Raw genomic sequence first — 24433 nt, forward strand, 5'->3', positions numbered from 1 at the left:
TATTGATGTGATGGTTACCCTACTTCCAAATGGAAAGGAGTCAATCAAGGTCAATAACTGAACCATACCAGTTCAGTTCAATTTGTGCTATGCGTAAATTTATTCATTGTGGTGTTGAAACTTACAAACTGTTTGTTTGTAACAAGCCAGTTTGTTTCCATCCTTTGTAGCACAGAAATCTTTAAAAAAAATATTTGAGCTATCGCTAATATGCTAAACTGAATATCTAACAGTTTTTGCTCAAGGAATTAAAATATCACATCTTCCTTTTGTTTACCGCTAATACTTTTTGTGCTTGTCTCAGGTCCTCCTGGTCCACGAGGTTCTAAAGGTGATCGGGGAGCCCCAGGGCCCATTGGCCCCACAGGAACAAAGGGGCAGAAAGGAGAACAAGGAGAAACAGGACCGCAAGGAGTGGCAGGTGAAAAAGGCCTACCTGGGCCAGTTGGGCCACCAGGAGAAAAAGGAGGAAAAGGTTCAAGAGGATATCCTGGAAACAAGGGCCAAAGAGGTTCTCCTGGAAAATCTGGTGAACCAGGACCTAAAGGAGACCCAGGACCATCAGGCCCACCAGGAATTAATGGCCTACCAGGCCCAAAGGGACCACCCGGACCACAAGGAATACCTGGAGTACCAGGTCTTACTGGAGTTAGAGGGTTCATTGGCCCAACTGGGATGCCTGGACAACCAGGTCCCCCTGGACGACCAGGACCACCAGGACCACCAGGCCCAGGAACTCCTCTATCACTGCTAAGTGAAATAGTAACATCTTCTCCATCTGAACCTGATTCTACTGGTAAGTTGTATTCTGAAAATAATTTTATGCATGAAATTTCTTGGATTGACTTTATTTCACTCCAACTGATTTATTTAACCCTAATTTTGAAAAGATTGTCACTTGGATACACAAGGAAATGGCAGTTTTAAAATAACATAGGACTATGCTTATTGAAAGAAATTCAATGCATTCCATTTGGGTGGTATACAACGAATTTGCTTACCGCAATCGGGGATCTCTGTAGACAGCAGTATGAATTATCTATGACACATGTGGGCAATAGCACTGAATGGACCCATCTTTCTAGCTCAGAAAACATTTACTACTAAGCATACATGGGAGTTCCTGCACACGTGCTGTCTCATTAGCCCCTCAGTCAATTGCAGAGCTTAGTTTTAGCTAGGTAGTCAACTCTCCAGGGAGATGGGCAGGTATTAAGTATAACTAATTCATCCTGCTGTCTATGGAGAGCCATGGTTATGGTAAGCAAACTTGTTCTCTCATTTGACAAGTAGGGTTGAATTAGCCATGACACATGGGGAGTCCCAAGCAATGGAGCACTTATTGAAAAATCAATCTGGACCCCTTCCCGCCTCCCCCAATTGAGAGTGAACAGGATGCACAAAACTGTTTGCCCAAAACGTCTGTCACTTCTGGAGAGATTATCTAGACAGTAATGTGACATGAAGGTGTACACAAACAACCAAGTTGCAGTTTTGCAGATATCTTCAATAGACACAGCACTTAGATGACCTACTGAGGTATCCATGGCCTCAACAGAATCTGGGATCTGGAAGCTAGCTAAATCATAGCAATGTGTGATACAGTCTGCTAGTCAGTTGGACAATGTGTGCTTGACTGTTCCCAGTCTGTTAAGACTATAGGAGATAAAAAGTTGAGAAATCTGATGAGGCGGTTGAGTTCTTTTCAAATAATAGGCTAAGGCCCTTTTATAGTCCAATGAATGGAAGGGATTTTCCCCTTTATGTGCATGATCTTGAGAAAAATGTGAAGAAAACAATGTCTTGATTCAAATAAAATGCTGAAAACACTTTTGGCATAAAACTTAGGGTGAATGCGGAGCACCGTCTGTTGTAGAAAAATTGTAGGTATGAAGAATAATGAACTCACTGACTCTCCTAGCTGACACAATGGCAACTAAAAACACAACTTTCCAGGTAAGAAACTTTAAGGAACTGACTCCAACAGTTTGTAGGAAGGCTTCATTAGTTGGGCCAAGAAAACATTGAGATCCCATGGCACCAGAGGCTTAGCAACTGGAGGCCTCATATGCCACAAACCCTTCATGGACTTCAATACCAGACGATGGATGGAAATTGGCATTCCATCCAATTGGGTATGGTATGATAAGTGGCAGTGGCACTGAGATGAACTTTGGCCAACAAAATACTGAAGCCCAAAGAGGAGAGGGAGAGAAAATATTGAAGTAAATCTTTAAGAGCACAGGTGAACAGGTTCAAAGAGCCTGCCTGACACCAAGATGAAAAATGCTTCCATTTAAAAGTGTATACTCCTCTGATAGACAGCTTTCTGATCAAAATCACAATGTTCTTAACCTCCTTAGAAAATAATAATGAAACTATTGAGCACTCAATATCCATTCTGTCAAATTGAAGGAGGGGAGGTTTGGATGACAGACGTCTCTCCTCCTGAGTTAGTAGAGTCAGATCAGATCTCAGGGGATCGGTGGGTGAACTGATGAAATAAGAGAATCACACTTGCCTTGGCCAAGCTGGAGCAATGAAGAAAAGAAGTGCCTGGTCTATGAGTACCTTCTACAAATGAAAGTGGAGGAAAAGCATACATCCCACTTGAGCAGAAAAGCCTACAGTGCAGATCTAAACTTGGTTTGAAGAATGGAGCAAAATTTGTCAGCTTGCTATTTGCTGTCTGATGTTAACAGGTCAATTGAGGGGTAACCCCAGAGGTCACATAGCCTGTCTGCTAACCAAAGGTCCCCAGAACCATTTACGGGAAAAACACCCTGATAAGGCGATCTGCCAGAATGTTGGGAATACCGGGAAAGTAAGTTGCTTGAGGAAAAGCTCTGTGAGTGTGAGCCCATTCCCAAATTTTAAGAGATTCCTGGTAGAGGGTCCAGGACCCCAGGCCCCATTGTTCTCATAGAACATTGCTACTTAGCTGATGGTTTGGAGAATACTCCCTGAAGGAAATTTGAGAATACTCCTAATGCATATTGAATGGTTCATAGTTCCAAGAGGTTGATCTGAAATAGATATTCTGTTACCGATCGGATCCCCTGAGTTAAGAAGGAGCCTGTGTGTGTGCCTCACCCCTGATGGATACATCTGTCGCTAGCATTACCTGATGAGGTAGAATTGGAAGAAAAACACCTATCTCTAGGACCTGTGGATGTAGCCACAAAAGGAGTGATGTTTTCATCTCTGTGGTGACCTTCATGGAATGCCTCAAAAGCTGAAGTAATTGATCCCATTAGGCTCCATTGTAGAACTTTAATGTTGAGGCATGTTATGGGGAACACATGCATCACTGCTACCATATGCCCAAGGACAACCAGGAGTGCTCAAGCTGGGACTTGAGCTCATTATAGTAAGTTCTGAGCCAGTGTTCAAAGACCAAATGTCCAATCAAATGGGAGGAAAGCTTTCTCCTTCAATGAGTCTATCCATGCCCCAATGAACTTGATTCTCTGGTTAAGAATGAGATTGGACTTGGTAAAGTTGATTATGAACCCTAGTGATTGAAGGAGCTGTATCATCTTCTGCAGACGGGACCTTGGGAAGGTCCCGTCACTAGCCAGTCTTCCAGGTAAGGAAAGGTACAAATCCCCTGGTGAGAAAGGTATGCCGTAGCTACTACTAGGATTGCACAAATATTTTCAGGGCTGCTAAGGGCTCAAAAGAAAGGACCTTGTATTGGCAGTGAGAAGAATACACCACAAATCTGAGGTATTCCTAATAAGCCTGATGGATGGGTATGTGAGCATGCGCCTCTTTCAGATTCAGGGCATGCATCCAGTCTTCCACCTGATTTATTTATTTATTTATATACCACCTATGCCTGAGCCCTAGACAGTGCAAAATAAAAATATTCAAAAGTATAAACAAAGCAAAAAACAATTGGGATCAGAAAATCTCTTCACTATCCATGCAAAGACAGATTGTGTTCAAAGGAAAAGCTGTCCAAAGTTTTCTGTATGTCATGTATTACCTTATTCAAATGCCAGCCTGAAAAAAATGTTTTTAAGAGAATTTTAAAAGATTTTGTACAATTAGACAAGCCTAATTCCTGAGGAACGGAGTTACACATGATTGATGCAGCAACCAAAAAAGCCCTCTGATAGCCGAGCATGCTGGATTAATGGAACATATAATAGTCCTCTCTGTGATGGGCGCAAGATCAGTGTAGGACTATAGAGGTGGAGCAATGTGTTTGCCCATGGAAATGAATCCAATGAAATTAATTTATGAACCAAAATAAAAATTTTATAGGAAACTCATGAAGAAATGGATAACCAGTGTAGTTCCTTCAGAATCAGTGTGATATGTTCCCTCATAGGACAATCAGAGATTAGTCTGGCAGCTGCATTCTGCAACATCTGGAGCACTTTCAGCTTATAACTAGATAGCCCAAGATACACTTTTAACCCCTGGACAGAATGAATCCTTCATACTGCATCCAAGGGCACATAGGAAGAAAAATGGACCCCCCCTCTGCACAATGCACATAGCTCTAAACTGATAGCATTTTGCATGAGTTCCAGGGCTCCCTGTGGGGGGAGGAGGCTTAACCTCAAAGCCCTTTTGCATTAGTCCCAGTACAAGTCTCTTTTTCTTTCTCTGGACACAGGACTAATGATAATCATAGTCTTTGGCATCCAAAAAGCACACTGAGAAGCAAGGTGGTTTCCAACTTTACTGATAGTTGATTAGATGACTGAGGAATATTTACAGCACTCAATTCATGTTTCAATTAAAGCCAATAAATAATAGAACAGCAGAAAGATTAATACACTTGTGACTTCACTCTTTTAGCAAAGTCTTTTAATATACTGGAAGCCAATCCTTTAGAAATCTGTATCCATCCTCTTCTCCAGTTACTCAGCTTTTGAAGAAAGCTAACTACTCCTTCCAAATTCCAATTTTAACTCAGCTTCTGCCTAATGTTGAGTGGTTAGAATAAAGTCCCAGTACTTCATCAGAATGTAATCCCAATTCTCATACCTTTTCTGAAGTCTTCTTAAATACTTTAGTTCACCTTAAGAAGTACCAGATGGGCACTCTCAAGTCTATCTCATCTGAGTCAGCAGCAAACACACTTTTTGATTACTTTCAGCTCCTTCCCTCTAGCAAGGGTCAGGACTCTGCTTCTTAGCTGAAACCCTTCACTCCTCAGGATCTTCCTAAGTGAAAGACGCCTCATCCAATAGAATGGAAATTGATTCCCTGGTTCCATGGGCACTCAGCTCCAGGAGAAACAAAAACAGTCTTTTACAAAAGAGGGAAAAACAAACCAAAGACAGGAAGGATGGAAAAACTTCCTAGTCTCCAAAATGAGGAGCTAATTACTGCTAGAAAAACCCAATGAAGCTTGAAACTTTTGTTGCATCAGGTCACAGACAGGTTCAAACCCATGAGGAGTTATAGCACACAGTCTGAATCTTCCCTTCCCTTGACCTAACCATTCACAGGGCTGCCCCAATCCTCTGCACATGTTCACACAAGAATCTCACAAATGGAAGTCTCATAAAAATGGATTAAAAGAACAAAAGCAATCAGAAGTGGGTCAGCTTCACAGTCTGACCCACGACAGGGACACACAGACAGTCCTTATAGAATTATTTAGCAAAAATTGAATAACAGGATCAGAGAACTCCTGTCTTCAGGAAATCCAAACTAAAATCCACACTCCTAAGATGGTACTTGGTGGTGATAAACAGCTAGAGAACACCGTCCTCAACTCCCACAAGGGGGAGTAAAACTCAAATCTCTCTTTTTACTGAATAGCTCTGAACCTCCCCATGATAGTTAGAACACTCCTTCTGGTAAGGAAACCCGCTGTTCCTTACACACACAATTAAAGTAGTCCAACAGCGGCAAAAATCAAAGCCTGGACTACCATATGTGTTATGCATGCCGGCCGCAGAGCACCACGGCCGGCCTCACTCACTTGATACCGCAACACCATGGCAAAGACAGCCCCAGGCTCCCTTGTCATGGCAGGGAGCCGCTGCCGACACAGCTCTGCATCTTCATAGTCCTGAGTTCCAATGCATTTGGGGTGCCTCTGTCTCCTTGCGGCTCTGAACACCGCCAGCCCACCATGCTCCCTCTCCGTGGTGGGAGGACGCTGCCAACGTCCGCTCCTGCATCTGATTCCCTAGGCGTGCACATACCGCCTCTCCTCAAGATTTAAAGGGCCCACAGCAGGGAAAAGCTCCGTGGCCCCCTTGATGACATCATTGCCCTAGAGCTATATAAGGCTGGACCCTGGCAATAGGTCTTTTCTCTTCAGAGTGTGGATTGTCTTCCTGGGTTCCTGAGTTCCTTCAGTGTTCCTTGTCTTCCTCCTCCTCCTTCCCTTGGAGTGCTCTTGGCTTTGACTTCGGACTGGATTCCGACCTTCACTTTTCACTGCCTGCCATTATTGAATGAATCATACACTGACCAGAGGAGATGATAATGTAACCCATATGGGTTAAATAAAAACAATTTAAATTCCCTGGATCTCAGCCGAGGTTGGTGTAGGGGGGAAACGTAAGAAAGAGTCCTGGTGCGTGACCGGGGGAAAACAAAGGAGGGAAAAGAAATTAAAGAAGAAAAGTTCTAAAAAGAGGTAAGGGGGAATAAAAGGGGCAAGTTTAGGTGTTTCTGAATGAAGGTTCTGTCTGCATGTCGCTGTCATAGGCTCACTGAGCTTGGACGGCTGCTGTCAGCTTTCCAAGTGTGACAGTTAAACAGTGAGTGGGTGGGCAACCTTGAGAGAGAGATAGGTCGTGTATGTGAAGATCCTTTCTCTCAAAGGCATTTTTGCGAGTTTTTTTTATGACAGTCTGTGAGTGTGGGGATGTGAGTGTGTGAGTGAGAGTTTTAGTTAACTTAGAGAGCCCCGCGGGAGTTTGGCTCTAGCGTGCGGATGTGATAGGGACTAAAAAAAAAAAGAAAAGAATTTTATTGAAGTTTGTTAGTTTTAAACTGACAGTGGTCTAGTTAATGTAACATAACTTCCTCTCTGAAGCCGGTTGAATTTAAACCTGGCTGATAGGAAGACAGAGCCACTGTTAAGCTGCTGTTACCACCTGAATTTAAAGGAACCCATTAGGAGTCCCAGGATCCTATATTGATTTAAAGGGAATTTCTTAAGCTTTAAGAAATATTGTAAAAGCTGAGGTACAGGTTAAAGATTGGCCAGTTCTGAGCTGTAGATCCAGGGCCATATTTATTGCCTAAGTGCCTATAACTAAAGCTTTGAATTATTACCTTCTAAAGAGGTTCAGTATATGTGCACAAGCAAACTATGCTGATGCATAAAGACCCCCTATAATCTATTTACATTTTTTAGAGATTGTCTGGTTAAGGGTTTAGTTAGAGGACTTATAATTATTCATTTATTTGTATTAGTTAGGTAGGGTTTAAGTAAAAAAAAAAATAGAATAGATAGTTTCTTTTAATTAGTTTTTTTTAGATAGGTAGTAGGTGTCTGAGGAAGACCTGGAGAAAACTGGAGTCTTAGAAGAAGAAGAAGAAGCGAAATCTGAAAGAAAGGGCCCCACCGGTGTTGAATTGGTGAGCTCACTAAAACAAAGACAATAAAATAATTTTTGTAGGAAAAGGAAAAGGAGAACAGACCAGAAAGAGTGTTAGAAGTTATGTATAAAGACTGAAAAATTTATGAAAGGAAAGAAAGAGAGTTAAAAAAAAACAAAATAGAGACGGAACAAGAAAAAAATTTACTTACCTGATGTTTTCATTGAATCTACAAGGAATTTAAAGAACCTATTTTTAGAAATAAAATTATAATAAAAACGAAGGATACATAAGTTAAAGGACAGAGAAATCAAATTTTGTATTTATATTTTTCTGACATATGTTGTCGACTCTGTTGAACCTGGGATATTTTCAGAATGTTATGTAACAAAACTAAAAAAAAAACCGATAAAGAAGTTATCTAACTCTACCAATTTGAGTCTGAGTGTTTCCTCCCTAAGTATATTAAGATAGTGTACATTTACCTAGTGATCAAAAAGAAGTGTAAAATTTCAACTTTTGGTTTCTAATTATTTTTTCTTGTAAACCTTTAGCCCCACTGCTAACAAACACCCCTTATATCAGAAGGCCAGGTTAGCGACTACTCTAGCGGGGACTTGGGGTGTGAGTGTTCCCAGGGGGCGGGGATTAAAATACTTTCTTCCGCATCCAGAAGGGTTTGCTGATTTAGAATGGCTATCTCCTGAAGCAGATTTTAAAGGAGGAAACTCTCTAACCAAGTTATACCTCTTGGTTCCCCAAGAAAGAGAGAGATTTCACTTTCCAACGGTGGATGCTTTTCTCTGTTCACTATCTAAGAGAACAACAATCCCCATGAAGAGAGACGCTGCACTTAAGGACTCTCAGGACAGTATGGCATTGCGTTGCAGATAGCAGCCTGCAGCTGTATAGTGGCAAAATCTGGCTTATTTCTGGCACGCATGTTCAAGAAGATGAATTAGATAAATCCTATCTGGAACCAGGTGTGGCACCTTTTGCAGATGCCTGTTTTGATTTGGTGCAGTCGTCTGCTAGGGTATAGCATCCACTGTGGTGGCTAGGAAGCTGTTTGACTGCAAAATTGATTGGCAGACTCCATATCTAAATCCAACTTGACAAAACTTCCCTTTAAGAAACAACTTTCATTCAAAGAAGATCATGAGAAAATGGCAAAGGCGAAGGCTTGGGGGGAAGTCCAAAATTCCAAGATTTTCTGAAGATAGTTTCAAGTGGTTCTTCATGTTCTTCTTCCAGCCCAGAATAAATTTTGGGACTCCAGGAGATTTAAGCAGAGAAGAAGTACTAGTAATTAGAGCTCCAAAACCTTTGGCAGATTTCAGTCCTTTCATTCAAACAAGAGAGGTTATAAGCAAGGACGCTCTGAGAAAGGAACCTTTCAAGGTAGCCAATGAGTGTGTGAGGACCCTATCTCTGGTTCCAGAGACAGGGAGATGTCTGTCACAGTTCTATCAGAGATTGGCTCAAATCACATTAGATCAGTGAATTTTAGAGATTAGACAGGATGGCTACGCCTTGGATTTCTCCCAACCTGTTTCAGATGCTTTTATGGTTTCTCCCTGTCACTCTGCCAGAAAGAGAGAAGCCCTAAGAATAACACTAGAAAGACTCCTGGACTACCAGTCCCAATAGACCAGAGGGGTATTATTTATTTTGTGGTTCCAAAAAAAGATGGATCCTTTTGTCCAATTCTGGATCTGAAGTGGATCAGCAAATTCATGAAGATAATTCATTTCAGAACGGAAGCATTGAAGTCTGTGATTATGGCAATGTGAAAGGGAGAAATGTTGACCTCCTTGGATCTAACAGAGGCTTACCTTCACACTCTGATAAGGATGGATCACCAGCACTTCCTTTGTTTTATGGTGCTATAGTGGCATTATCAGTTTCAAACCCTGCCATTTGGCTTAGCCACGACATTGAGGACCTTTTCAAAGGTAATTATGGTTGCAGCAATAGCACTGCACAAGGAAGGAATAATGGTGCTTCCTTTTCTAGTCGACTGCTTTATAAGGGCAAAACAGTCCAAGAAAGGGCACTTGCTACCCAGAGGGTGGTTCGGTTTTTGCAAGAAATGGGTAGGATAGTCAAGTTCTCCAAAAGCAGTCTATAGAGTATCGTGAAACTCTAATCAACATGAAGATTCGCTGTGTTTGACTAACAGAGCAAAGGATTCAGAAGCTGGGTTGACAGGTCCATGCATTATTGCCCGCCAGGATTATGATTTTTTTGAGTTATCTTGAGTTTCTCAGTTCTATAACAGTCGTGTTGTACCTGGTGCCTTGGACAAGGGTGCACATGAGGCCTCTTCAAAAAACTTTGCTCTCCAGGTGGAATCCCCAGTTTCTGAACTATTCCATAAGATTACCAGTATCAGAGTCTGACAGGATGAGTTTTCACAGGTGGCTAAATTGCAGAAACTTGGAGTTCGTAGTAAATCTCAAACCCCAACTTGGGTAATGGTGATAAAGGATGCCATTCTGATGGGCTGGGTGACACATTGTCTAGGACATGTGACTCAAGGTCAGTGTATTCCTGAGGAGGCAAAATAGCCCATTAATCAATTACAAACCAGAGCTATTCAGTTAGCTATCCAGAAATTTGCATTTCTTCTATAGGGTCATGCAGTTAGAATAATGTCCCACAATACCACAGCAGCAGCATACATGAATCATCAAGGAGGAACCAAAAGTCTGCAAGTGGACATACTATTCGTTTGGGCAGAAAAGAATGTGAAGGTAATTGCAGTTTCACAGTCTAGCAGGGTTGGAAAACGTTCAAGTGGACTTTCTCAGGTGCAATGTGGTTGAACCAATGGAATGGTCTCTTGCTCTGGAGACATTCGATAAAATTGTGGCCACATCGGGAGTTCCATTGATGAATCTCATGGTGACCATCAAGAATGCAAAATGTGAAATATATTTCAGCCGGAAAAGAGACATTCACTAATCTGGTCTCCATTTTCTAGTCCAGAGTTGCTCGACAGAAGCGCCTCTGTACGCCTTTCTTCTTTGGCCTATGATAAGGAGAGTGCTTCAGAAGATTTCAGAACATTCGGGTATAGCGATTCTAGTAGCTCAGGACTAGCCATGGTGCACATGGTATCCGAACCTTGTAAGATTGTTGCATGGAACGCCATTGTTGTATGGAACACTACTCTCCCAGGGTCCAATTCTGCATGAGGATCCATATTGATTTTGCCTTATGGTCTGGCCATTGAATGGGCTTGTTTAGTTAAGAAGGGTTATTCCCAAGCTGTAGTGAATCCTCTTTTAAGAAATAGGAAGACCTCCATTTCAATGGCTTATGGGCGAATTTGGAGAGTTTTTGAAGACTGGTGCACTGGAAGACAATTTATGCCTGGCAAGGCATCAGTGCCAGTAATTCTGGATTTTTTGCAGGAAGGACTTTCAAAGGGTTTGGCTTTATCATTGCATCCAGATGTGTCTTGTTTTTTTAAGGGGTGTCAAAATTTTAATCCACACTAAGACAGTAACTTTTAAACAGATGTGTGAGCACACATGTGCACAAATTTGTCAGCCCTTGCCCAGGGACGTGACCATTTATAGCCTGAATGCGTGCACATGTGTGCACATTTTAAATGTATGTGCGCCTATGCGCACAAATGCTGCTTCTACCTCGTAAGTGGGGGGGATTTTAAAAGACACATGCATCGGTGCCATTACCAATTTTACCAGTTCATTCACAGTTTGCCTAGGTAAGGGATAGGACTTCCAAACCCCACCTAGTTTAATAGCCTCCCTTCTCCCCTGTTAGCCCCGCCCCTTAAAACCCCGCTGATATGTTTAGTTTTTTTTTTTGTTTTAATGACTTACCCGCTGTCCACAGCAGAAGTAAAGTTATGTGGCAGGGGACCCCAGCACGCGCCTGTATGCCTAAGAATTTATGCACAAATTTTAAGGTGAAATCCAGGAATGCCCGTGCCCTGACCAGACCACGCTCACGCTCCACCCCTTTTTTTGGAAGTTTTCATTTGTGCACTTAGTGGCTTTTAAAATCTGTTCGGCGCGCACCGATCTGACTTGTGTGTGTATCTCCCGGTTTTGGCACACTCCAGGCTTTTAAAATTTACCTTTAAGGATTCCTGTTCCATCTTGAGATCTCAATTTGGTATTATCTTTTCTATCTGGATCACAATTTGAACCTATTAATAACATTTATCCAAAGCTGTCTACTTTGAAAGAAGTTTTTCTAGTGGCTATTTTATTCAGCTTAAAGAATTTTGGCGTTACAGATGCTTTCATACAGAGAACCTTTTTCCATTGGTCATAAAGGACATGGCCAAGATTTATAGAAACATAGAAATGACGGCAGAAGAAGACCAAACGGCCCATCCAGTCTGCCCAGCAAGCTTTCATACTTTTTTTTTCTCATACTTATCTGTTACTCTTGGCCCTTATTAGTAACTTTTTGGTTCTAGTTACCTTCCACCCCCGCCATTGATGTAGAGAGCAGTACTGGAGCTGCATCTAAGTGAAGTATCTAGCTTAATTGGTTAGGGGTAGTAACTAGGGATGTGAATCGTGTCCTCGATCGTCTTAACGATCGATTTCGGCTGGGAGGGGGAGGGAATCGTATTGTTGCCGTTTGGGGGGGTAAAATATCGTGAAAAATCGTGAAAAAATCGTGGAAAAATCTAAAAATCTAAAAATCGCAAAACCGGCACATTAAAACCCCCTAAAACCCACCCCCGACCCTTTAAATTAAATCCCCCACCCTCCCGAACCCCCCCCAAATGAGTTAAATAACCTGCGGGTCCAGCGGCGGTCCGGAACGGCAGCGGTCCGGAACGGGCTCCTGCTCCTGAATCTTGTTGTCTTCAGCCGGCGCCATTTTCCAAAATGGCGCCGAAAAATGGCGGCGGCCATAGACGAACACGATTGGACGGCAGGAGGTCCTTCCGGACCCCCGCTGGACTTTTGGCAAGTCTCGTGGGGGTCAGGAGGCCCCCCACAAGCTGGCCAAAAGTTCCTGGAGGTCCAGCGGGGTCAGGGAGCGATTTCCCGCCGCGAATCGTTTTCGTACGGAAAATGGCGCCGGCAGGAGATCGACTGCAGGAGGTCGTTCAGCGAGGGTTCCGGCGCCTCGCTGAACAACCTCCTGCAGTCGATCTCCTGCCGGCGCCATTTTCCGTACGAAAACGATTCGCGGCGGGAAATCACTCCCTGACCCCCGCTGGACCTCCAGGAACTTTTGGCCAGCTTGTGTGGGGCCTCCTGACCCCCACGAGACTTGCCAAAAGTCCAGCGGGGGTCCGGAAGGACCTCCTGCCGTCCAATCGTGTTCGTCTATGGCCGCCGCCATTTTTCGGCGCCATTTTGGAAAATGGCGCCGGCTGAAGACAACAAGATTCAGGAGCAGGAGCCCGTTCCGGACCGCTGCCGTTCCGGACCGCCGCTGGACCCGCAGGTTATTTAACTCATTTGGGGGGGGTTCGGGAGGGTGGGGGATTTAATTTAAAGGGTCGGGGGTGGGTTTTAGGGGGGTTTTAGTGTGCCGGCTCACGATTCTAACGATTTATAACGATAAATCGTTAGAATCTCTATTGTATTGTGTTCCATAACGGTTTAAGACGATATTAAAATTATCGGACGATAATTTTAATCGTCCTAAAACGATTCACATCCCTAGTAGTAACTGCTGCAATAAGCAAGCTACTCCCCACACTTATTTGTTTACCCAGCCTGTGCCTTTCAGTCCTTGTTGGTTGTTGTCTGAATATAATTCCGCTTTTCTTTATTCGCCCCTGCCGTTGAAGCAGTGAGTTGTGCTGGATATGTATTCCAAGTGAAGTATCAGGCTTAATTTAATCGGGGTAGAAACCACCATAACAAGCAAGCTACATCCATAATTATTTGTTTACCCAGACTATGTAATTCAGTCCTTGTTGGTATTTGCACAGTGCTTTCTTTTCTGCTGAAAGTGGTGACATCCTTTCATTTGAATCAGATTGTTTGTTTGCCTTCGTTTAGCAAGCATTCTGGAATTTGTTGCCAGAGGATGTGGTTAGTGCAGCTAGTGTAGCTGGGTTTTAAAAAAGGAATGGATAAGTTCTTGGAGGAGAAGTCCATTACCTGCTATTAATTAAGTTGATTTAGAAAATAGCCACTGCTATTACTAGCATCAGTAGCATGGGATAGACTTAGGTTTTGAGTATTTGCCAGGTTCTTATGGCCTGGATTGGCCACTATTGGAAACAGGATGCTGGGCTTGATGGACCCTTGGTCTGACCCAGTATGGCATGTTCTTATGTTCTTTGGATGAATATAGGTTGCTTCATGCATCGGATGTAAGGAGAGTTCTTCGGAGATACCTCAAGATCACTAATGCCTTTAGGAAGTTAAATCATCTAATTTTACTGTATAGAGCAGAAGGGTGAGGCAGCTACTAAAGCTACAATAGCGCATTGGATTATACAGGAGCCAATGTGAATTCTGGTAAAGCTTTACCTAAACAAGTGAGGGTGCATTCCATGAGAGCATAGGCTACTTCAGGGGAAGAGCTGCAGGTTGTTTTTTTCTTTAGAGATTTGCAGGGCAGTGACTTGGTTTTCTTTGCATTTCTTTTCTAAACATTATTGCTTAGATGTGAGTATCGAGGAGGCATCCTTCACTTCCAAAGTATTGAAAGCAGATTTAGCAGTATCCTGTTCTATTCAGTAGCAGCTTTGGTACATTCCATTCGGCTGAACTTGTCTGACTGGATGAACAGAAAGGTGAAATAATTCTTACCTGATATTTTCCTTTCCTTGAATCCCATCAGACCAGTCCAGAACCCTCCCCATGCTGCCAAACTGGTGTAACTTTTCAAAGTCTGAGACAATAGTCATTTCTATGGTTTCTTCTTCACAACAGATAAGTGTTTTGCTGTATTATATTTTATCTTTCTGCTTCCTAGTTACCTTAATTCTTTGTGGAAGCCCTCTGATTGTTTAAAAAGAAGAAAAACTTTTTTTTAATTGGTTAGCATGTTACAGATAATATTGACAGACCGAAGTCAGCACGGATGCATTTAAGGTGTGTGACATCAAATTTGCTAGTCTCTGTCTCTATCTGCTAGTTGGGAGCCATAACCCATTTGTCTGGACTAGTCTGTCTGGAAAGGAAAGGAAATTATCAGGTAAGAACTAATTTTACCATTTTGCAAGGGGAGAATTAAAAATTGAATCCAATCATAACTAACTTAAAATTATTTTACATTTTAAATCTGCCCATACTTACAATTCTCTCAAAGGAAAAAATGAAAACATACATTAAAATTCTGCCATCCTAATGTAAAAACTGAACACTGAGAAACTAGTAAGGTCTTTACCTTTTTATGAAAGATAAGATAGTTATTCTCCTGAACTGAAATGATTGGGGACACCTGAAACAGACTTCTGGTGAAGGTGATAACAGCCAAAACAGTGACAGAAGTAAAAATGCATGGGACAGACACAACAAATATTTATAGCAGCAAGGGAGGGAAGGGACCAGTTTTGGCAGCACAGCAGGCAAATAGGGTTGCCAGTTGATTTCAGATTTTGTGGACAGGTTGATCCAGTCCTGATTTTTACCCCATTGCATATAGGGACTTATAGTTCTGATACCTATGCATTCCCTAACAAAAGCAAGACTACAAGTTCCTGTATGCAATGGGGTAAAACCAGGACTGGATCAACCTGTCCTGAAAATCTGGAGTCAGTTGGCAACATAGTTACAAATGTATAGACTGGCTGGATCACGTGGTCCTTATCGTTAACATGTTCTGTGTAATACAGGTTCCTTGACTCTGGGTGAGGTGTAGAGGCGAAATTTATTCTGAGACTGAACCCTTAAATGTTGCTGTTTAACCAGCAACATTCTCTCGCTTCCCCCCCACTACCCCATCTAGAGCATACACTCAGTGCACTCTGCCTTGATAGTCCTGAAGGGCAGGAGATTGATTCAGGGTTTCTTATGCCACAGTGCCAATCTCAGAAGATTAACAGTTCTAGACATATCAACAATGCTTTTTTTAAACTGAAAAGAATGAGCTTCTAGGGATTAAGGATGAGACTAGTTAGTTGTTTGTGACAAGAATCTTAACTTACAAATGCTAATGCAATGCTTGCTTATAGTCATAGACCCTGTTTGCCATTATTTTGTGGCTGCAGCAAATGCCACAGCATTCACCTCTGGCTGGAGCATTGCTTGCTTTCCCCTCATGAGGTTCTACTCTGCCCCATTCCCCCAGTCCTGCTTAGGCTTCCACCCACCTAACGGATCTATTCTCTCTTTTTTTCTCCTCCCCATCCCTTCCGAGCACAACAGTAGCAGGATTTCCAAGTGGCTGCTCCAAGGCGGCCTCCAGGACCTATCTACTCTTTGCATCTGTCTGTGAGCCTGAGAACCTGTGAGCCAGTGTGCATTAACAATCCACACAATGCCCTCTGTCACCTAAAAAAAAACCCCACAGGAGAAGGGGGAGATGGCACCACAGGGACTTGTGAGTGCACACTAGCTCACAGTTCTTTTATTTACACTCAAACCACCGCTGATTATGCAAAGAGCAGTCCTTGAAGCCTTCCACAGAGAGGTCTTATGAAAAATCTGCTGCTCTGGCAGTAAAAGGGTGGAAGGCATGGTGAGGGAAGTTGGAGGATAGGTAGGGAAAGGGTGGTGAAATGAGGAGAGAGAGAGGAATAGGGAAGGAGTGTTGGGAAGGGGAAAGTTGGGGTCGGACGGGTGGATGGCATAAGAGATTGGAGGGTAAGCCTGGGAGATGCTGAAAGGGATATCAGGTTGGTGGGATGAAGCTGAGAGAGGCCAGGGAAGTTCTGCAAATGTATTTGCTTTTTTTTTTTTGGATCATCACAAGATGTGTCCCACAGCACTGTCTAGATAGCTCAGAGTATCTGCTTTCCCATTTCTCCATTGTATTGTTTCTAGGGATGTGAATCGTGTGATCGATCGTCTTAACGATCGATTTTGGCTGAGGGGGGGGGGGAATCTGATCGTCTTCGTTTTTTTGGTTAAAAAATCGTTTTATCGGGGGAGGGCAGGAAAACCGGCACACCAAAACAACCCTAAAACCCACCCCAACCCTTTAAAATAAATCCCCCACCCTCCCGAACCCCCCAAAATGTTTTAAATTACCTGGGGTCCAATGGGGGGGGGGGGTCCCGGCACGATCTCCCGCTCTCTGGCCATGGCTTCGTTAATAGAAATGGCGCCAGTGGCCCTTTGCCCTTATCATATGACAGGGCAAAGGTAGCGCCGGCGCCATTTTGAATATTGGCAATACGGCCCGCGTGCAGGAGGTCGCTCCCGGACCCCCGCTGGACTTTTGGCAAGTCTTGTGGGGGTCAGGAGGCCCCTCCAAGCTGGCCAAAAGTCCCTGGGGGTCCAGCGGGGGTCCGGGAGCGATCTCCTGCACGCGTGACGTCGGGAGCCAGGAACCAAAATGGCGCCGGTGCTACCTTTGCCCTGTCATATGATAAGGGCAAGGGCCACAGCGCCATTTCTATTAACGCAGCCGTGGCCAGAGAGTGGGAGATCGCGCCGGGACAACCCCCCCCCCCCCCCCACTGGACCCCAGGTTAAAACTTTTGGGGGGGGGTTTGGGAGGGGGGGGGATTTATTTTAAAGGGTCGGGGTGGGTTTTAGGGTTGTTTTGGTGTGCCGGTTTTCCCCGCCCTCCCCCCTCCCCCGATTTACGATTCTTGACGATAAATCGGGGGAATTGCTATTGTATCACGGCTCTAACGATTTTTGACGATTTAAAATATATCTGACGATTGTTTTAAATCGTCAAAAAACGATTCACATCCCTAATTGTTTCTCTCTTTGGTCTTAATCTTCTATAGCATCTCTTCTTCCTTGTTTGCCTTAGAATATTGTATTTCTTGGGGGGAGAGCAGAGACACCATTGGGGCCAGTAATTGTATCGCAGCACTGACGCCACTAGATCGTGTCAATCAGAAGGTGTTCTGGCACTATTTCAAGCTCTGCAATTCCTGCTGGGGTGAGAGCCGGAGTAAATTGTATCACAGTACTGATGCCCCTAGACATGCTCCTGCTTCTGCGTTATCAGGCTTCTCATTCCCATCATCACTTTCTCTCTCTCACACACACACACCGGTTTCCCACTCCCATGCTCTCTCTCACACACATACTCACACACTAGGCATCTTACTCCCATGCTGTCTCACATACACAGGTTTCTCACTTCCATGCTTTCTCTCTCACACAACCAGTCACCTTCCTGACCAATCTCTCACTCTCTCACACACACACACACCAGTCATCTCCCTATCCAGTCTCTCTTTCACACGCACACACACACACTCCAGTCATCTCCTTGACCAGTCACTTTCATTGTCTTTCACATATATGCACATCACCTCTCTGACCAGTTTCTCTCAATCACACACATGCTCTCTCTCACACAATTACACACATGTCCTCAATGAAATACATGCTCTCACAGTTACACATACACACTCTCAATCACACATACATTCTCTCACTTACAGACAGGCTGGCTAGCTGTCTGTCTGTCTCTACCTCACACTTCCTGCCCCCCCCCCCCCCCCCGATCACAAATGGTAGCTGCAGCAGCCTCCTCCTCCAGCCCCCATCGGCTGCGGGAGGCTAATGCTGCTGTCTCCTTTGCCGATTGCCGGCTGCTTTGGATTTTGCTCCGAGCCCCGCACTACTGCTCAGGGCCAATGCTGCTGCTGCTGCTGCCGCTACTTTTTCATGCAGCATGGCTTCTTTCTTCTTCCTGCGGCACCCACTGCACATCACTTCCTGTTCCAGGCCGGGGGTGGGGGGGCAGGTGCAGAAGAAAGAAAAGGCCCAGCCGCCTTTGCCAGCCTCCACTAACACTGCTGCCATTCCCATCCGGGCTTGAACGTGCTGATAAGCCCGGGGGTGGCAACAGCAGCAGTGGAAGATCATCTGCCTCTCGCTCGGTGAAGGAAGAGGAGGGAAGAGCAGCGGGAGATCAGTAACACGCGACACACCTGCCGGTGCTTGGCGACACACTGGTGGAGAATCACTGACCTAGAGCATAGACTTTTTGGATTTTTTTGGACTTTGTTAAAGTAAATGTTTTTTTTTCCCCTTGTTTACCATATTATTTCTTTTTTCTCCCCGATGTTTTGTACTGTTTAGTGTAATGCTATATTGTAAATCTTGAGGTTGTATATTTGAAACTTATAAAGAATTTAAAAAAAGAATATTGTATTTCTTCTATTTGACCCTCCACATTTCATTTGTACATTCTATATGTTCATGTTCTGCTTGTGTCGGATGTGGTGCCTGCATGGGGTTCTCATGAGTATTATCACAGCAGTGCCCTTGTTAATTCGGATTCACAGTGATGGGAGTGGCTGCAGCGAGCACGAATTTCCAGAAACTTTAAACACTGTATTTGTACTTTGTAGGCTGCCCTGCTGAATGGAAGAACTTCACAGAGAAATGTTACTATTTTTCAAGTGGCAAAGATATTTTTGAAGATGCAAAACTGATCTGTGAAGAGAAGTCCTCGGTCTTAGTTATTATAAACAGCAAAGAAGAGCAGGTAAAATCCCATCGCATGCCGCATTTTGCATTTCAAACAGCAGTGCTCCTACATTTTATAGACCTTCTCATGCATGGCTATAGGGTAGTATAGGCAAACACCCATGTTTCACCTGTACATTAATACAGTGGGATACTATTTCACAGTGCCAAGCAAGATCTCTGGTACAAATGTGCAAAAGTGGATTAAAAAAGGTCCATACTAGAGCTGAGCCCAAATCTTTGCAATCCTAACCCTGGATATTTATTATTCGCCACAGAGGCAGGTTCTGTTGGATCACACTTACCAGTCCTGTCCAATAAGAAACCTGGAAATCCAGGGGGGTAAAAAGCTCATAATTATTTGAATCCAGCTGTAGTTCATTCAGCGTATTGCTCCAAGCAGTTCAAAATGGGAATGAAAAATAAGTGGATAAAGAGGTAGATACACTCAGTTCACTAAGACATCTGTAGGCACCATGCAGTCAGTTATTATTTCAATACAGTATTTATGTGGTGCCTTGTTCACTGGCCTCATGGAATGCCATTGCCCTTAAAACGACAACAAACATCAAAAGGTTATACACCCCCGATATAGACATTCCGTACTATAGTGCAGTGATGCTAGTAGACAAGGTTTTGCCAGTTCTGATTTCAGAAGGATAAAAAGTAAATGTGTTTTCCATGCATTTAAGGAAAACAGTGCTTTTAGATATGAGTGCCTTCAGCAGGGTGTTTTAGAGGGGTGAGGGTAAGAAGCTGCCTGGAGTCCCAGCACCACAAGGGGGGGTCCCCTTAGCGAGACTGAGGGATGTCACTGAGGATGAGCTGCAGGGTGCTTGACACGGGCTGGACCCAATCCTTAGTTTCTACCCTGGGCCCCAGCGCATCTAACACCACCCTCGGCCTTCATTGCCAAAAGTAGTTCTGAACTTTATGGTCAAAGGAATTCTTTATTTATTTTTTTAATATAATACAGTTTGCAAACCAAAGTTACTCTTTTTTTTATTATTCAGATGATACCTAGGCAAGCCATACAGTATATTATGATTTTTAGCCCATCAATGATGTTTCAGGAGTGTTGCGATGATGTGGGTACCTTGGTCACATTTACCCATAATCCCTCTCAGCCTGGAGTAAATGTATGGAGCTGAAGCTCTTCTCATTGTTAGTGCTCGGGGCTACTGGTAACATAACATTGTGGAATTAAAAGAAAGAATTGTCATCCATGTCTGAAACCCTCTTGTTGTCTAGTTTCCAAAAATATAAGTTACAACAGGGTGCCTTTTGCACAGACATAGGAAAAACAGGCAGTGCATCACCTACAGTGCTGACATGGCACATGGCCCATCCTTGCTTTCCTGTGTGATTACGATGTCCAAACAATAAAGGATCCAAGACCAGTTTCTAGTTTTTCAAGTTGAAACAAAATGAGGGGCAACATTTTCCCCCTCCCATAATCCTGTTGACACGGGGGGAAAAATATGGAAACATGCCACAGCTAATGGGGATTATGGGTAGCATAACTATGAAGGGAAAGATTTTGCTCACATTCCTAAAACTTTGCCTAGCTTTTCATAAGCAAGAAGAGTAGCCTAGTGATTAGAGCAGCAGTAGGAAAGCCAGAAGTCGCTGATGCACTTCAGGCAGTCACTTCACGCTCCTTGCTTCAGGTACAAACTTAAGGGTAGATGTTAGAACGTGCGCGCGCGTGTCCATGTGCCGATTTTATAACATGTGCGAACAGGCGCGCGCATGTTATAAAATACGTGGGCCGCGCGCACATACGTGCCAGATTTTATAATCCGCGCGCGTATGTGTGGGCGGCGTGCGCAAGAGGGGAGGTAAAATTTAGCAAATTTGTGCGGCGACGAGATCGGGGCTCCCCCAGTTCCCTCCCAGTCCGCTCCAATTTAGGATCGGACTGGGAGGGAACTTTCCTACCCCCTACCCACACCTCCCTTCCCCACCCTCTCCTCCCTACCTTTATAAAACTCCCTTTTTTTTTTTTTACCTTTTATTCCCAAGTTACTTCAGGGCCGACCTAAAGTACCTAGCGCATGCTGGCAGCCGTGACAGCGAGGAATGGCGCTGTCCCAACCTACCCCGCTCCGCTCCCTGGACTGCCCATTTGTCAGGGCCCGGCACTTATGCACGTATGGCCACTTACCCGCGTGGCCGGGCCCTTTTTAAATGCACGCAGCACGCACAGGGCCCAGCCACACACGCAAGTGGCCATGTCTATGCACGTGGCCAATTTAAAATCTGTCCGTTAAAGCGGAGCCCAGCTTTCAAACCTATTCACAGTGGTACCGCATTGGCATGCATAAGTAGACATGCACAGAAATGCATCCGAGTATTTTATAAACCGTGCAGTGGGAGCTGCATAGTCTAGAAAATACTGCGTAGTTCTTCTCTGAAAGTGCACGCCTATAGTTCAGTATGTGCAACTATTTCCAATGCAAGAAAGCACTTACTTTCTCTACCTATTTTTATAAAATACATTTGTATAATTAGATGCAAAAAAAAAAAGATTAACATGTATGCATAATAGCTCTGATTTATACGTGGAGGCAGGTATTTTATATAGTATGCGCAGATACCATTTGAAAATACTGGCACGGGTCTTGAAATCATCGGTTCGCCTATAACTCTGCCAGTTCACCCGTTCCTTCTCCAGTTCTAACACTTCACCTTGAACTGCTACCAGTTCACCTAGGTCTCTCGGCCCAAAAATTGCGGACAACAGACAATTTCACTTGCACACGTCAATTAGCAGGTGTAAAGTGTACGAATAAGTTTTGACAATTTGCACGCGTATCTCTCATTACAAAAATAACAACTAAGGTGTTTCTTGGCCCTGGCCCTGGAACACCCCCTAGACCTGCCCCTTTTTTTGTGCCAGTAAAATGTGCATGTGAAACCAAAAATATATGCGCATTTTTGATGTTTATAAAATGGCATGTACGCAATTACATGCTACTTATGGGCTTATATGCTATTCTTCCACATGGAAGCCCTTTGAAATGTACTCAGTAGGGTTCTGGTTTTTACTAAGCTTTATTCTAGTAGACACGTGGGGTATATTTTACAAAATTACGCACACGTGGTACTTTTGTTCGCGCACCAGGCGCAAACAAGAGTACGAGGGATTTTAATAGATACACGCGTAGCCGCACATATCTGTTAAAATCCGGATCGGCACGCAACAAGGCTGAGCAAAATCGGCAGCCTGTGCGCACCGAGCTGCGCAAGCCGGCCTCTGTTCCTTCCGCCTCCCCCACCTTCCCCTCCCTTCCCCTACCTAACCCACCCCCACCTTTATTCCAGAAGTTACGCCTGCTCAAGGCAGCGTAACTCGCGCAGGCTGGCTGCCGGCGCGCCATGTTCCGGTCCGGGGGCTGGTCCGGAAGCCATGGCCACGCCCCTGGGCCGGAACCCACGCCTGCGGCCCACCCCGGAATGCCCCTGGATGATGCGCCACAGTGACACGCCCCCCCCCCCCCCAGGAAAGCCCCGGACTTATGTGCGTCCCGGGGCTTGCGCGCGCCACCGAGCCTATGCAAGATAGGCTCGGTGTGCGCAGGGGGGGTTTGGGGTAGGTTTCGGGGATTATGCACGAAACTCTTTTGAAAATCTACCCCAAAATGGGAGAACAATTTTAGTAAAGTAGGGCCTCAGATTTAAGTCCTCTGGGAATAGGAAAATACCTCCTGAACCTGAATGTAATCTGCTTTGAAGTGGCTGACCAGTCATGAAATGTGGAATATAAATAGATACATATAAGCGCGTATATGTCATCCTAATTTGTGACAGGGTATATTATTCAGATGCTATTTTCACAGGAAAAAGAGGGAAACAATCTGAAGTTGCATTATGACTCTGCCAGAGTTATATTTTCTGCAAACATACAAAATGATGGGTTTTTGGGTTTGTTTTTTTTTTACAGAAAATGCCTGACATAGCTTTCTCACGCAAAGTTTTGTTAAGCATAATGCCTCTTGAACTAGAGGAAAAGGGATGCAGTCCTTCCGTGACATTGCTCCAATTCAAAGGGATGTCATGGAAAGCAAACTTTGCACAGCACAGTGGTAGCAGATATTCATAGATAAATGTCTGCCCATGTTCGGAAAAGATGCATTGCGGGTGAAATTACTTACAGTTCAGATATGGATTTCAAAGGAAAAAACGAGAAGGAATGTGCCTCAAACTGCCTTAATGCTATCTAGGAGCCAATTCCAGTTTTCACTACAAAAACCAGATGTGGACAAGAAGGCATCCTTTAGATGAGTCATATTTAATGAAAGCAAAGTGCTTATTTTTGAGACAATTAGCTTGTTCAAAAGTTTTTGTTACCCAAGACCAACTTGAACTGGAGCAAATATACCATAGTTTAGTACACTAACTAACATGATGATGATCCCAGTTTAAAAACCAATTAGGAGAAAGAAAACATCCCATGAAAAGCTGGCCCTAACCTTCTTTCGTATGCCATCCTGTCCGATGTCAGAAAATGTATCTTAATAACAAAAGTAGCACGAGACTGTGTTCACAAAGATAAGAAGTAGAGATGTGAATCGGAAACCGGAATCGGTTCAGATTCCGGTTCCGATTCACATGTGGGGGTTTATTTCATCGGGCCCGATCGCAGTTTTGTTTATCCGCTGCGCCCGAGCCGATAAACAAAAAACCCACCCGACCCTTTAAAACTAATACCTTAGCTTCCCCCACCTTCCCGACGCCCCCAAAACCTTTTTACAGGTACCTGGTGGTCCAGTGGGGGTCCCTGGAGCGATCTCCCGCTCCCGGGCCGTCGGCTGCCACTAATCAAAATGGCGCCGATAGGCCCTTGCCCTTACCATGTGACAGGGTATCCGTGCCATTGGCCAGACCCTGTCACATGGTAGGAGCACTGGATGGCCCGCGCCATCTTGTGCTCCTACCATGTGACAGGGGCTGACCAATGGCACCGGTAGCCCCTGTGACATAGTAAGGGCAAAGGCTATCGGCGCCATTTTGATTACTAGCAGCCAATGGCCCGAGTGCAGGAGATCGCTCCCGGACCCCCGCTGGACCACCAGGGGCTTTTGGCAAGTCTTGGGGGACCCTCCTGACCCCCACAAGACTTGCCAAAAGTTCAGCGGGGGTCTGGGAGCGACCTCCTGCACTCGGACCGTTGGCTGCCAGTATTCAAAATGGCGCCGATAGCCTTTGCCCTTACTATGTCACAGGGGCTACCGGTGCCATTGGTCAGCCCCTGTCACATGGTAGGAGCACAAGATGGCGCCGGCCATCCAGTGCTCCTACCATGTGACAGGGTCCGGCCAATGGCACGGATACCC

At 44.4% G+C, this 24433-nt stretch overlaps 1 protein-coding gene across 1 annotated transcript in view; it reads left to right on the plus strand.

Annotated features, from left to right (window-relative positions):
- COLEC12 (collectin subfamily member 12) overlaps window positions 1–24433 on the plus strand; it is a 351931-nt gene that overhangs the window by 308088 nt on the left and 19410 nt on the right. Inside the window, 2 exon segments of the mRNA XM_029591098.1 lie at window positions 305–796; window positions 18977–19113. Coding sequence (XP_029446958.1) covers window positions 305–796; window positions 18977–19113 — 629 coding nt within the window.

The sequence above is a fragment of the Rhinatrema bivittatum genome, chromosome 2, assembly GCF_901001135.1.
Source record: "Rhinatrema bivittatum chromosome 2, aRhiBiv1.1, whole genome shotgun sequence".
NCBI lineage: Eukaryota > Metazoa > Chordata > Amphibia > Gymnophiona > Rhinatrematidae > Rhinatrema > Rhinatrema bivittatum.